The following is a 15,945-nucleotide window of genomic DNA, read 5'->3' as shown; positions in this document are numbered from 1 at the left end:
TGTATTTACTTTGTGCATTTGACAGCACTTGGTTTGTTTCCCTGCTATAATTATCATGCCTGTTCTAAGATTAGGGTGCCAGTGTGACATGGGCCAAGGGCTTGTAGCCGGAGTAGTGCTTGTACAGGCAGTGGCACTTCTGCTGGTAGAGCTGAGTTGTGTCCTCAAATAAAACACAACTGTGTTGGAGGAGGGGAGAAGAATTTTCACGTTCAGATTGCAGCGACATGAGAGACTTTTGCCAGCACGGCTCTCTGTTGGGCTCTGCTTCCCCGTGCCACTGATTGACACGATCCACTGGCAAAAACCTATGGAGGTGGGGGGTGGTGTTGGTGTTGTTTTAAGGCACTGTCTCTTTTATTTGTGGAAGAAAGGTTTATCGATGAAGTAATAAAACCACAAGCCTTTATTGCTCTTTTTTCCATGACGGTTTTTAATCGATGTATCTTGTTAGTTGCAAATAAAAACGTTCTCGTCCTCCTTTGCAAGGAATGCACCAGGGTGGGGAAGATCTGGGGAATTTTATTTGTTTTGGTTTATGAGTCTGGCTACATCATAGACCCTGCTGTCCCTAAACTTACTTCTAACTTGCCTATACCTTAAAAAAATGGAAAACATCCAACATGTGGCAGGAGCTTCACTGTTAGTTCAATAATTTTTTAATCCTGTGGTTTTTGCAATTTAGGCCTATAAGTTTATTACAAAACAAGACAGAGTGAAGCTCTGAGAGGTTCTGGCTGTTCAGGAAGTGACTTTTAATGGTGATGGTAGCAGGCATTAAACCCTTCATCTGTAACTACTTATTCTGTGAAGAAATGTTTGTAAAGCATTATAAATAGTGTTTTTCAGTGTTTCAGATCTATTTGTTTCACTTTCCTTTCAGCTGTCAACACTTCAGATTGCAACTGAAATGCCTTATTCTTTTAAGACATCTCTGTTTCTTACAAAGTACCTCATGTCTGTTCTCATTTGTAGCTCCATGACAGTCCCATAGCTGCAAGTGTGAAATAAGTTCTCGGGGTATTCAGAAAAAAAAATAAATGCCAGCAGACTCCTGTTATATCCAAAGTGTTTGTGGTAGTCTGCAGCAAGGTTTATCTTAATATTTGCAGGAAGGTTATTCAGTTCTGTTGGTGTGGTTCTGCAGAGCAGAAATTGCGTGGCAAATTTAGTTAAATCTATCTGGGTGCATACCTCATTAAGTACATGAATCATCTAATTTAGGGCTTTTAAATAACACAGCCTATTTTAGTATAGGGAAATACTCCTCACGGACACCTGCGCATTGAAGATCTCTTGCAGGTGCTGGAGGTTTGAGGAATTGATAGGAGCTAAAACTAGGGATAGCATACTTTCTAATATTAGCAATTTAAGAATTAATGTGAAAGTAACTTGAGTAATGTATATGTCTGAATACTTTGCACAGTCTGAAGAACTAGAGCGGATGGGAGCATTTCTACCCTCATTTCAAAGACTGTTTGCAAATGCATGTGCTAGTTTGGTTATTCGGCCTTCAGTGGCTGGGAAATTGCAGAACCCTGGTATGTTGAATTAGCTGGTTTAGTCCCAAATATATACTTCAAGTATTATTTTGAATTTGATTGTTTAGGCTTGACTCAAATATTGAGGGTATTTCATGGTTTCATACAGAAGATCCAGATAGCCAGTCATGGTGATGGGCTTCAGGCATTTCACTTTCTTGTGATTTCTTGGGAATCCAACATTCCGCAGGAATATCATTTCAGGCAGTGTCACAGACCTTGTGATGGCAAACAAACCACTGTCAAGCACTCAAAGAAGTTTTAAAATAGAAACTAGGATTGTAAATTGGCTTTCTGGGTCCTGCTTGACCAGTGGCGAAGTACTTGGCACACATAGGGGATTGCTAGTTTCACTACTTTGTGTAGTATTTTTCTCGGTTCCTGAAGAAGTTAAACAGTTCACAAGGCTTACCAGTTTGATTCATTAGACCATATTGAGAGACAGTAAAAGACTGTAAATGAAGATGCTAATTAATAGAAGGCAAAGCCCTACTCCCCCATCCAAAACAGAACATGCAGCTCTGTTACGAGAAGTAAGGAAATGGAATTGGAAAATGTTTCCTTTAACTCAGTGATGATCGTATGGAGTTGCACACAAATTGAATTATAATTTATATGTCTCTAACATCAGTAATTTCTCTCCTTTCCTTTGAACCTGTATGGATTAGTTATGCTGCATGGCAAAAAGTGAGGGAGGGACTTGAAAGTGAAGTAGGGTTTCAGAGTTAAGGACTGGCACAGCTTTTAAGTGCAAGTAGTGGAGGCTTGATATTGTCGGTGTGTGACTTTGACTTCCAAGCTAGACGAATAAAACTTGTTAACATTAGAGTAGACCAGTGATTAGAAAACAGTTACATCTACAAGCTTTATTTTGTACTGGCAACTTGTCCTGGTCATTCCCCCCCCCAGTATTGCTGTCCTGAATTGTGTATGGCAAATGGAAATCCCTTTTAAAATTGTTCATTACAGACTTTCAAAGTAAATTTATCTGTCTCCGACCAAGTACTGTTTTACATTATATTTCAGATAATCAGTGGGGGAAGAGCAGTGGTGGTGTGCCTTTAAAAACTGTATGCTTAATGGGATTAAGCTACATTCTAATGTTAGTGTTTAAGATGATGTAACTTGAATACTAATTTTTTGTTTTGTTTCTTTTAAGCAAATGGTTATGAGCCTTAGAGTTTCTGAACTGCAAGTACTTCTGGGTTACGCGGGGAGGAACAAGCACGGACGAAAACACGAACTTCTCACAAAAGCACTGCATTTGTTAAAGGCTGGCTGCAGTCCTGCTGTACAAATGAAAATCAAAGAACTCTATAGGCGAAGGTTCCCTCAGAAAATTATGACACCTGCAGACTTATCTATCCCCAGTGTACACTCAAGCTCCATGCCAGCAACTTTGTCTCCGTCTACCATTCCACAGCTCAGTTACGATGGCCACCCTGCCACGTCACCATTGCTTCCCGTTTCACTTCTGGGACCTAAACATGAACTGGAACTCCCCCATCTCACATCTGCGCTCCACCCTGTCCATCCTGACATAAAACTTCAGAAATTACCTTTTTATGACTTGTTGGATGAGCTGATAAAACCTACCAGCCTAGGTAAGTTGCCAATGTTGTAATAATATTTGAAGTTTGGGGTTTTGTTTTGTTTTTTAAATAGTAATGGATGAATTCAGCAGCTAATGCAGTAACTGGTTAAATATTGCATCACATCAGTGTTTAGAGAATTGCTATTTTTGGTAACTTTTGGAACAGATTGTTCTACATGGAGAGACATCTTACGTAACACTCATTAGTTGCTTTAGCTGAGCCACTAAATATGGTTCAAAGATCCGTTATATTCAAGGGGTGAGTTTGACAAGAAACAAACTATACCTTAGAAAAAGGAAAAAACCTGTCTGCTTTCAGTAGTTCTTATAAGCCATAGAGCTTAATTATTTAAAAAAAACCAAAACAAAAATAAAATACCCCAGAATCCATCAAGCCCACGAAATCTCATCTGTGCTGGGAAAGAATGCCAAGCTAGATATTTGCTGTGATCCATTACAGCCTGAACGTCTGAGTTTAGGAAGTCTTGTGGTTCTTTTGCAGTTGTGGCTACCTTTCTTTAAACTGTCTTTTGTATTAAGGTATAAATCACTGGTGTAGCTGCTGAGAATAATCTGATGCTTACAGAGCATTATATAACAATATGTGATTTTTCTGGCCCTGACTCCACGTAGCACTTAAGTGTGGTTAACTTTTAATACTCTTAAATACCGCTTAAATACAGTAGTCCTGTTGATTACTGGAGGGACTGCTTGCATGTTGGAACCTTCTGTTGTCTTGAAACCCTGGGAAAGATTCACTGTGAGAATAGCTGGTAGGAGGAGGAGGAGATTTGTGAGAGTAGATACGGGGAGATGGTGGGTGAGTGGAAAAAAATGTCCTTTGCGAAAGAGATCCCTTGTAAATAAAAATGAGCAGGTACTTTACATGAACAGTCTGAACAGCTACAGGGATGTAGGAGGCCTGATGCGTGAGTGGTGATGGTGGTCTGCAGATTTCTGAAGTATGCTACACAGTTGTTTGCCTATTTGTTTTGCTGTAACTGTTACAACAGACATTGGTTCAGGTATTCTTTTAAGAGGTATGCTGTATCTGTTTAGCTTTAATCTAAATCCTAATTGATTAATAAGCATTCCAGGCAGTGCTGGTGGTACAGGATAATTAGGTACTCAGTATGTGCCTCCATCACTTCTACATTATAAATACTTAGAAATAACGCTGTAATTTCAATAACACATTCCCATGCAGGAATTATGGTATGCATTATTCCTACATGTGGTAAGAACACTTTGCTGTCAGCTCTATGTCTGACAAACCAGCCCCAAATGAAGAGATCATAATTCACGCTCTGTCATGTCTTACTGCTTGAGGAGTGTATACAATATATACAATAGGATATTCCCCCCCCCCTTGTGGTTTCTGAGTGTCAGGGTAAGAAAATGGAAGTGGGTGAAGTTCCAACCAGATGCCTTTTTAAGCAGTCTCTGTCCTTTCAGTTACTTAAGAGTATGTTTGAGGCTTTTGTTTTGGATGTGCATCCTGTGATGTCTTTCTGTTTGTCTGAAGCAATAATATTAAAAAGTTTTTTTTCTTGTGCTTTTGGGGGAAGAGAGAGCTTTGGTGTCTATGCATATGAGAAATGGTTGGTTGTTTCCTTTTGTAGTGGAAAGTAATGTTCCTACAGATTGTAAAATTGCTGACTATAAATGTCATGAAGATATTTTAGAGTAATAAATATATATGTTAATGAAAAAACCTCTTGGGTTAATAACCAGTGATATGCAGCTTTATACACTCCCAAAACAACTTGGAGCAATTGTGCATACAGCTTAGCAGTTTTAAATGCAAGTGTGGAGCCAACTTGTATTAATTTTCTCCATTTATGTAGTTACTGGTACTCTATTTAAAAGCAGTCCTAAATGATTTGTTGAATACTTGACCCAAAAGGTTTGGGTATCTTTCACACTGCTGCAAACAATACGGGTTTCCTCAAACGTCAAATTTTTAGGTTCCCTGGCTTTGTTTTCAAATGGCAGATGCATACTGCAAACACTCAGAACTTTCTCCATGGCATTTGGCCAGTGTTTCAGCATCTCCTGCTTGCTTTTTCCCATCAGATTCCTCATAGAGTAGGGATAAGAAACTTTTAAATTTACTGTTTCTCTTCACTGCAAGAATGGATGACTTGATGGGTAGTTTTGAATAATTATCTCCCTGCTTAAAATGGAACCTATTGGAATAGAAAAAAGTGTGTGTGAAAGCAGGAGTGTGATCTCTGCTGATTTGAGGATCGTCAGATTCTCCTGAAATGACAGTCATTACATAGAAGTTGGGCAAAGCACAACACTTCCCAAGTCAAGGTGGAATTGCTTGGAAAGGTTTGCTATAGTAGTCTTCTGTCCCATCAAGATGTGATTATTAATTTGAAAAACAGTAATTTGACAAAGCCTTGGGGTAGGGAGTTGCACTGCAGGGCACTTGAACAAGCATTCTGTACCCAAATATTTTACGTAGGTGGGTAGTACACAAGCTAATGTGAATAACAGATAAGGAAATTAAATTTGCTAACTATTACTTCTAATGCCAAGAACAAGGAGGAAATGGATGTTACCTTCACACACTTACTTCCTCAAAATGTAGCTCAGACTGTGATTAAAATCCACATGCTGACTGCTTGCTGGGCAGGATTCATGGTAAGGGGGAAATGCGGTGTTTTAGCCATCCACACCCTACTCACGAACAGCTACTGAGGATCTTGAGCATGGTCAGATCTTGAGCGTGTGACAAGCTAAGGTTAGAAGGCTATTGGATAGCTTCTTTCTTTGAAAAAAACACCTTTCTCTGGCTTACAGCAGCCCATACAACTTGTAGCAGTGAGTAGGATGCTTGCAGAAGAGCAGACTTGCCTAGCTAGTTAAACTTGTAAACTCAGCCTATGCTACCTCAACCTGCTCTTGTTTGAAGAACTGAAAATAGCAGCTAGGCCCTGCTGACGGTGGGACTCTTCTCCTGCTGTTAACTCTGCTCAGATTGCAGAGTCTCTCGCTTCCTTCCGAGTGTTTCAAGTACATGGCTCCTGCGTAGCTCTCTGAACTGTGTGGCTAATACTGACAATTACGGTTCTGCTGGCTGTGCTGTTGGGGGATGATGGCATTTTCTTTACTCCCAAGAAGACTGTCAGTGGGCTTGTTTATCTGAGACGAAGAGATATCTGTCCATGTTCAGTGGAGCTGTCGAATTTGATCCATATTTTATTAGTCATCCTCATTGCAAAATTGAGAAAGCATCTATATTGGATGTTTTTATGTACAAGCCAACTAGGAATGCTCTACATTCTGAAAATGTATGTTGGTAGATGAATCTGTACACTGAGTTCTTGCAGTGCTGGTGAGAAGTCTGAGCACTTGGCCCCATGGTTAACCACGATTTCATGTGATTATATGACTGGGGTTTTTTTGAGTAAAAGCTGTCCAGCTTGGACTTGATGGTATGTATGGAAGTTGCCTTATTATTGTGACTTCTCTGTTGGTTTTGAATAGAAACTCCTTTAGGAGAATTTTGGTTGTTATTTCTCAAGTGAAGTTTCCCTACTTTCAGCCCTCAGTGCACAGAGACTGCTAATTGGTTGTTTTTAAGCATAGGACAATTTTTCTAAAAGTAACTTCTAACACACAGATAAGATCTCTTTTGTGTGGTGAAATGTGTTTACTGAGAGATGAGTAACGAGTATCAAAATTTTGCCAGATTATTATGGAAGGGACATTAGTTAAACAACATTTTAAAAATACTTCTTGTTACAGCATATGTCATTCCTAATTGCTTTAGCTGTGTAGTTGTTCCAAGAAACATTTTAACTAGGTTATGGGCCTTTATTTATCTGTAAGGGGAAATTAACCTTTTCTTTTGGATTTAAAGGATTAAAGAGGCTGTGGGCTCTGCTACTCCCTTAAAAGTTGTCCAAATAGCATACGGGTGATCATCCTACAATTTATTTGCTGCGCTTGATGTTTAAGTGATAGTGAACACAACACTGAAACTCAGATCTGAGCTGTGGAATTGGGATTTTTGCCTACAGGTCCCAACCTCCTAAAAAGAGGAGACAAACATCAGGCTTTCTGGGGAGTCAGAGTACTGCTTATAGAAAACATACTGTCAGACTCCAGATACTGGCTCCAGTGGGTGAAAGCAGCGTGGCTCTGCTGAGGCTTGTTTTGATTTGGTTAGGTCTCAGCTTAATTTCTTAATCTGTGCACTCTTAATACTAAACAGGATTTCTCCGATAAGCAGAATTTCACCCCTGGTGCCTGCCCTCAGGAATTACATGCTTACTAACCAGTGTTCATGCTTCTGACTTGCATTTACCTTGAAATTTTCTTTTTGACTCTGATCATGGTTACTTGGACATGCTGCGTTCTTGAAGACGGGTCTTGCAACTAATCTGACTAAAATCTTGAGGGTGACTGTAGTTCAAGGTACAGCTATTAAATAAACAATACAGTGCACTTGGAAATCTAGATTGGAAACTGTAAAAGTTTTGTTTGGCGAGTATTTGTCCCTTTTGTATATCAGCAAGCTGATCTGTTGCTCTCTGCAATCAGTATCATGGTTTATATGAAAGTTACGCTTTTACTGTCTTCTGTGTTTGTTATTTTTTTAGGCATACTTTGTGGGAGGAAGTTCAACAGAATGCTGTATTCTCAACTTGGGTTTGAGCTTTCTGACTTCCGGCTCTACAGCCTTTAATTGTACAAGAATAAGCTGAAATATTAGCTCTGTTTTATTCGTGTGCTGTAGCTGAATGAGAATTACAGTGTGCTTAAGTTTCTTTTTTTGGCTTCAACTTGTATTTGCATGTGGTATGCCTCAAATTCACATATAGAGAATCCTTCCACAGTCTAGAGTCTGTTTCAAGTATGAGGGAGCATTAACCAACTGGGTAGCTCTTGTGCTACAAGAAATGGAGTATAATTTTTTTAATGCTCACTTTAGCTGATTGCTCAATCTCCTCATGTAGAACTGAGATCACCCAAATTCCAGGACCTTACAGGACGTGGACGTTTTCAGACACTGCTGCTCTGATGTGAGTGGATCTGGGAAGCCAGTTTGAGTTCCAAGGTCAAATTAGGATACCTTTCTGATAATTGATAATTTGATAAGGAGTTGGGCTCAACGATCCTCATGGGTCCCTTCCAACTCAGATTATTTTATGATCCTAATTAAAGCTTTAGTAGAAGGAATGACAGCAAACCACGTGGTTGACTCAAAGCATGTGAGTAATCCGCTAATAATCAGTGAACCAATCTGAGCTTGGGGTAGTATCCCTTTTAAGTGTTTGGAGAGCTAGAGGCCTAGCAGTGGTGCTCACACAGCATGAGAGAGGAAGCAGTGCTTGTTGCAATATGCATTAAGATTTCCTCTTGCAGCCGAGATGTTGAGATCACTTAGCTGTGGGAAATAACTGCTGGGACTTGGAAGTCTGCAGTAACTTGGAGTCTTTTAGAGGTACTTTTATCTCCCTGTATTGGGTTTGTGTGACAAGGTTCTGGTAGCAGGGTGGCTGCAGGGGTGGCTTCTGTGAGAAGCTGCTAGAAGCTTCCCTCTTGTCCCAGAGACAGACCCGCTGCTGGCCAAGGTCAAGCCTATCTGCAATGGTGGGAGCTCCTCTGGGGTGTAATGTATTTAAGAAGGGGGAAAAAACCTTGTGCAGCAGCTGCTAGAGAGAGGAGTGAGAGTATGTGAGAGAAACAACCCTTCAGACACCAAGGTCAATGGAGAAGGGGAGGAGGAGTTGCTCCAGGGGCTGGAGCAGATTCCCCTGCAGCCCGTGGGGCAGCCCATGGTGAGGCAGCTGTGCCCTGCACCCATGGAGGCCCACAGGGGAGCAGATGCCCACCTGCAGCCTGTGGGGGACCCCACACTAGAGCAGGTGGGTGCCTGAAGGAGGCTGTGACCCCATGGGAAGCCCGTGCTGGAGCAGGCTCCTGGCAGCACCTGTGGCTCTGTGGAGAGAGGAGCCTATGCTGGAGCAGGTTTGCTGGTAGGAGTTGTGACCCCGTGAGGGACCCACGCTGGAGCAGCCTGTTCCTGAGGGGCTGCACTCCGTGGGAGGGACCCACGCGGAGCAGTTTGTGAAGAGCTCCAGAACGTGGGAAAGACTCATGTTGGAGATGTTCATGGAGGGCTGTCTCCTGTGGGAGGGACCCATGCTGGAGCAGGAGAAGAGTGTGAGGAGTCCTCCCCCTGAGGAGGAAGGAGAGGCAGAGACAACAGTTGATGAACTGAACACAACCCCCATTCCCTGTCCCCCTGTGCCAGTGAGGGAGAGGAGGTAGAGAAAATTGGGACCAGAGCTCATCCTGGGAAGAAGGGAGGGCTGAGGGGAAGGTGTTTTTAAGAATTAATTTTATTTCTCATTATCCTATTCTGATTTGATTGGTAATAAATTAAACTAATTTCCCCAAGTTGAGTCTGTTTTGCCTGTAACGGTAACTGGTGAGTGACCTCCCTGTCCTTATCTCGGCTCACAAGCCTTTTGTTATATTCTTTCCCCCCTGTTCAGCTGAGGAGGGGAGTGACAGAGGCTTTGGGGGCACCTGTTGTCCAGCCTGGGTCAACTCACCAAGTCACTTTATGATGGCGTTTAGAAAAAGATGATATGGGTTGTGCTAATCCTGGTAGAGAGCTTACTAGGGACTTTTAGCTAATCATGAACTTTAAACTTTTTTTTTGCCTTTTCCTGTTAGCCTTAAAAAACTTGCTAGTTTCTTGCTGAGAGTGAAAATAGACTAGAAACAGGGTAGCCCATATAAGGACGTTGCAGGGCCAGCTTTTTAGTACTGCTCATTTGAAGTGTTTAACTGCAGTTGGTGCTCTTAGGAATAGAAGCTAAAATTTTCAAGCCCGGATGGCAGCAGTTGAGTTCTGGGACATACATTTAGGTGTCTAAAGAAATCAAGTGACTTAATTTGAGTATAGAGGACCTAGTGAAGTTCCTTCCGTCTGACAACATGATGGAACAGATGTGCCATGGAGAGAGATCTGTGGGCCCAGGAGCGACAGCACCGAGAGGAGAGCTGGGGTAGGTGGGTATTAACTCCAGTCTGGCACTGAAGGTCGGTGTGAAATTGCCCCTTAATACTTCCTGTAGGTCTTCAGAAATGCTCTAATACATGACTGATGAAAAAAACCAACACATAAATATCTGTCCAATTGCACAGAGTTTCCAGCTGATCTATTCTGTTTATACACCATATCGTAGAGAGTTATAAAATACGTAATATTTATGAATTAATTGTAGCCCTTGGAGCATTTCCAGGCTATTTTCATACATATATTTAGGCGCTACTTCAAATAAGCTCCTTCGCATCTCTTTACTCCCTGCCTTTCCCACCCCCAGTGCAGCTCTGCCTATTCCTTCTGAGTATTAACTGTTAAAAGCTTAAGTTGAACAGAATCTAAAAATGATTGTGATAAATGCAGCAGACTGACCAGAATCTGAGTTTTTCATCTGTTTTAAGCTGAGGAACATGGCATTGTCACTTCACAGTAATGCAGTGTATTTGTGAGCATAGTGCAGTTTTAACCTATGGAAGTGGGTTAAGAGCTAGTCACTGCTGTCAAGGAAAGAATGATTTGTTTACTAAAATGCTTCCCTTCAAGTAGTTATGAAGTGCTTTGAAATGTTAAGGTTGCACAACATCCATTGTGATAAGTGATTGAAATGATGCGAAATGACCACGATGTCACAGCAAGTGAGTGACAAAACAGAAATGGGAATCTAAGACTTGTCTCGGTGCTGGCTGTGAGCTTGGTGTGGCCACCGTCCTGAAGCCCAGGGCTTGCTCAGGCCATGCCGTGCTGCTGCACAGCCCTCTGCCCTGCTCTTAGGTGTCTGCCATGCGACAGCCAGTCAGAGTGAAGGATCCTGCTTTGGTCTGGTCTGATGTGGCTCAAGCAATTTGCAAGAGCCTTTTCCTGCCTTCCAGGGGAATAGGGTGGCTCTCTGAGGAGGGGTCTAGCAGGGACCAACCTGATATTGCACACTAGGATTGTGTTTCATGGGCAGCAGGAAATCAAGGGTATGGTGGTAGTCGTTTAAAAGGTACTGCTGCTTGATTCCAGAAGCCTATAGGAGCTTGGTGCTAAGAGGTTGTGGTTAATAGAGAGGAAGCATTTATGTACTTGCACTTGCGTTACCCAGGAACTTTATCAGTTGTGGTGGTTTTAAAAGGGCTAGTGATGTGTCCGAGATGTTGTAGATCCCCCATTAAGGTGTATCCTTTCATGGTTTCTCTCCCCTGTAGCTGCTTGGTTTCTCTTACATACAGATATTGCAATGCACTGTACACAGGCTTTTGATCTCTCCTCCAAAAGCAGTTGTATAAACGAACCCTGCTCAGAATTGATACAAGTGGTTTTGGACAAACTGCATTGTGAGGAGCTGTGTGTATGTAGTACTGAGTAATGGATTTCCTGGCTTCTGCTGCTGTTGAACATAATTCAAAGCCTGACTGAATTTTACCTTTTTAAAAGGTAAACATTTTCTGTGCCTTAATCTAAATGAAGTAATTTTGGTCTAGCTTAGAGGCAGTGTATTAAATTTTCAGCAGTGATGTTTGAAAGAGGAGTGAACACAAATTGATACAATGCCTTCTGTTGTTTAAAAGAAAAAGCAAGATGCCGGTGCTGCAACAAAATGAGATATCTTACCTATCTAGGGAAGATAAGCACGAATTATTTATGTTCTGGTTTGACAATTCATACAATGTTTAGTTTTTTTCTGACTGATATTTCTACAAATGTAACTGATCGAAATTGTGTTGTATAAGGTTAGTGAATAACCAGTTAGATAGCTCTTGTTTATCTTACAGCATGTAGCAAAAATTTGCTATACTCCTGATTCTCTTACTTAACATAACTATTTTTGCCTTAGGAGATAAACATGCTATTATTGGAAATCGTTGGTAATAGGCCAACTGAATGATAGCTTCTCTCATGGCCTGAACTTAGGTAATTACTGCAGTGTAAAGTGCAAGTTTAATTTTAGTCCAAGTATCTTTCTGTATTAGAAGGTAGTATATTCCCTTCACTTATTAAATAATCTGCACTTGGTGATGATAGATGGAAAAGATTAACCATGTATATTGTCAGTACGATGGTCAGCTGTGGTTGCATTAGGAAGCATCACCCCCTCAACGATGTGATAACATAAGATTCATTAAAGTTTTTAAGGTATCTGTTCTTGAATGGAAATTTAGAGACTGGCTTTTTCTCAAGACAGCAAGAGGTATTTTACTGCAGAAAGATTGTGTGGCTATTTTTAGCCATGGGTACTGGTGAGGTGGAACAGAATATTTTTAGAGCTGTAGAAAATGCAGCCACTCAAGCTGGGTTCTTTTTTTCACTCTAGCATTTTAGGGTTTTTCCAAAATAAAGAACAAAATCGGTAGGAAATGGTTTTTATGTATCGTTATTATTACTTAGATAAGTAATATATTCATTGTGTCTCTCTCTCTCCACATATGCACATATATATATATATTCATATAGAATTTTAAGTGTTTTAGTCCTGTGAATGATACTGTCATGTATTAAAATTTTTTTTTTCTCAAATTTTGAAAACTCATTACCATGACCAAAACGTTTAACAAAGTACACAACTAGCAAGGCATAACCGGGTCACTCTGACTTAATATATACACCAATCCCATATGCTGTTTGGATCATTACTTGAATGAGGTAAGCATGAAATAATTGAGGAAACTGTGGTGATAATGAATTGGTAAAAAAAGAATAGCTTTGGAGAAGAAACTCTGCCCTGTAATGTTTTTGCAGTGTTTTAGGCATTTTAGAGTGTGTTGTACTAACGCTGGGGACCTGCAGAGGCAACAGACCTGAGCTGGTGCTGGTTCTTAATAAGTGTATGTACATGTTTACAAGAAAATGTGGATTCTGTTCATTGCCTTTCCTGGAATTAAGCTGGATGAATGAAAAAGTAGTAAATATTCTCCTTGGCCCGCCCCGCTTCTGCACCCCCACAAAAATGGTGAGATTCCAGGAAGATGAGAAGTGGATTTTATACAGCTTGTCTGAAACTGTTCTCGTTGACACCCATTTAATTACATAAGTCTGCTTGAAAAGGTTTTTATTATACTTTCAAAATATGCCCTTTCAGATTTATGAATTATTTGGAAAATTTTTTAGCAGCAAGGTAAAGTGATGCTTGTGATTCGTGGTGGATTTTTTAAATTACTGTGTCTTTGTTCTTTATATGCAAATTTTAAAAGTCCATTAGACATTTGTCCATTGTACCTCCTTTCTGAGATTGCAGAGGAGATGTTGCCTATAATCAGCTCTTGACTAATCCTCCAAGCTCTGTACCATTCAGAGGGTGCTAAAGGAAAGGCTATAAAATTTAATAACTCGTAGTTATGGAAAAAAACCCACCACCCAAGCCCCCAAAAACCAGTTTCTGGCAGCTTTCTTAAGTATATTCATATTAACTCCGTTGTCCTGGCTAGATTCCAGCTTTATTAGATTATAAATTCTATTTTAATCCACTCAGTTTTCAACTGGAGATCTATTTTTGCCTTTCTTTTGTTAAATAATAATAGTTGTTTTTAGGGCATGGTTGAATGCTTCTAGCCATCAAAATTATTTTCTTGTATAAAACTATATATTTGCATATTTCTGGTTTTAATCATACTGCAGAACTTTAAAAGTAAATGATGTGCTTGACTTGCCAGGATCTGTTCGGTGTTCTTAAACACAGCAGATACACCAGATGAATTAATAGAAATCTGTTAGCTTTTCTACACTCTTAAATTCTCAGATTTCCAGTGTTTCTTCCTTGAGAAAGCTGAAGTCCTTAGAAATAGAGAAGTTCACATAGTCATAGATAAGCTTGGAAGCTTCATATTTAATTGTATAAAGCTGCTAAGTTAGCTCCGTTTAATGTGTTTTGTTGAAATTTTCATGCATCATTTGTAGAGTAAGTAGATCTAGAAAGAATACATACGGGTATAAAAAGATTGTGTAAAAACATATGGGAGAAGATAAGAGAAAACCACAAAGAAAGAAACATTTCTCTTCTCCCTTCCAGGGAATGCTTTGGGTTTGTTTGCTGCATTTCCCCTTGCTCCAAGGCGAGCCCCAGATGTGCAGAGTCCACCTCCCTAACCTGCCTCTTCTGTTACACCGTCCTCCCCAGACAAACCCCCTCACACCCTTGGTTTGCGATAGCACAAGGGGGGGCAGTACAATAAACAGGCAGTTGGTTTTCATGTCTGGTAAGCAGAGTCCTTATGAAGCTGTTGACTTTTCCTTGCCATATTTAACTGACCTCTGCTGGAATTAACTTGCTGTGATTTTGCAGCCAGGGGTATATTTTGCCCTCTGTTCCTTTCCGCAGCCTGGCCGCCAATGCCGATACGGTGAGGGGAGCTGGGTTGCCGGCAGTGCCGGCGGGTGGGAGGCTGTCCTGCTGTGTTGGTGTTGGAGTGGCAACTGTGGGATCTTAACTGAATGCTAGAAAATGGCAGTAATGCTTTTCACCACCACAGCCCTTGTAAAACTTAACTGCGCTTTCAAATGTGATAGTTTAGGATTTTCACTGTTGTTCCGGGCCTCTTTTACAAGTTGTTTTGTGTCTGCATTCGGCTGATTCTGTTTGTTCTTTGCATAGCTTGTTCTTGCCATTTCTTAATGTTGTGCTGAATATTGTGCCTGTTTCTAAAGGTTAGACTTGCATATGGTAGCACACACTGAATTAGGCAATTGGAGATTAAATTTGCGCTTTTTCCTGTTGGTAGTTACACATCCAAGGGGCAGAGCTGTATTCTAATACTAGTTGAAGAGCTTGACTGTAACTCTTTTAGAGTAATGTAGCTTCTTGTCTGTCTTCCTCTGTCTGTACTGCTCAATCTGTCAAGAGATTTGAAATCTTTTGATTGGCTTTTGGATCATCTTTGCCTAATTAACAAGTTGTTCCTTCCTTCTTTGTGATTTGGCCATGCTCCCGTGGTAATCACAATGATTGCTTGTACACAAAAGCCATGTATTGAAAACACAGCATGTGGATATTAATGCTGTTTTACAGCTAAGGAAACATGAAGCAGCCTGTGACAAGGTACATCTCCAATCACTGCGGATCATTGATCTATCAGTTTGCAGACTTCTGCTTGCAGTGATTAACATGACTTAATATGAAGTTAATAGCCAACAGCAGAAGAAATGTTGGAGGCCTTTTGTTCTTGGTCTAAACCAACCAGTTTAGTTGGTTAAAACCAAGCAACCATCCAGCCTCCTCCAACCCCAGAGCCTTCCTCCTTGCCTTTGTCATTTTAGGTGGCTTCTAGTTAAGAGTAAATTCATTAACTGCAATGTGCACAATGCAGTTGTTGGTAATGCTTACTTTCGTGGTGTTTTAATGATTATGAGCTTGAAGTGGCTATTTCAGTTGCAAAAAGTTGTGATTCAGGCAGAAGTTATTTACTCTCTTATAAATGTGCTAGAACTACCTGATGAAGAAAACTGGAATTATGAAAGCTCCTGTGTCAGCACTGAAGAATGTCCTTTTTAAATTTTTGCCATTTCAATGTATAATGCTTTAATTTGGCCAATGCGAGAGAACGATGAACTGAATATAGAAGTTAGAAACCCACTTTTCAAGGTCATATATCACTGTTGAGTAAAAATAAGTATTGTGTTAAGACCAGCCAGTAACGAACAGAGGAAAAGGATTGAATTTTGGAACCTTTGCTGCTTTGCTAACAGTTATTTTGCACCTCCCTTATTTCTAATGCTTGCAAAAATACATATTACTGCCTTGATTCTTTAAATTGGAGATGCTG

The 15,945-nt window shown here is 40.5% G+C and overlaps 1 protein-coding gene across 2 annotated transcripts in view; it reads left to right on the top strand.

The window, feature by feature from the left end:
• The first annotated feature begins 2,701 nt into the window (after positions 1–2,701).
• Positions 2,702–15,945, top strand: part of PIAS1 (protein inhibitor of activated STAT 1) — a 37,810-nt gene continuing 24,566 nt past the window's right edge. For both annotated transcript variants that reach the window (XM_026855870.1, XM_026855869.1), the window contains exon 1: positions 2,702–3,145. In XM_026855870.1, the coding sequence (XP_026711671.1) occupies positions 2,704–3,145 (442 nt within the window). In that variant the 5' untranslated portion in view covers positions 2,702–2,703. The remainder of the gene's footprint in view (positions 3,146–15,945) is intronic.

The sequence above is a fragment of the Athene cunicularia genome (genome assembly GCF_003259725.1).
Source record: "Athene cunicularia isolate RWA chromosome 10 unlocalized genomic scaffold, athCun1 chr10_part1, whole genome shotgun sequence".
Taxonomy (NCBI): Eukaryota; Metazoa; Chordata; class Aves; order Strigiformes; family Strigidae; genus Athene; species Athene cunicularia.
Note: the sequence above shows the minus strand (reverse complement) of the source record. Positions and strands in the feature narration are given on the sequence as shown.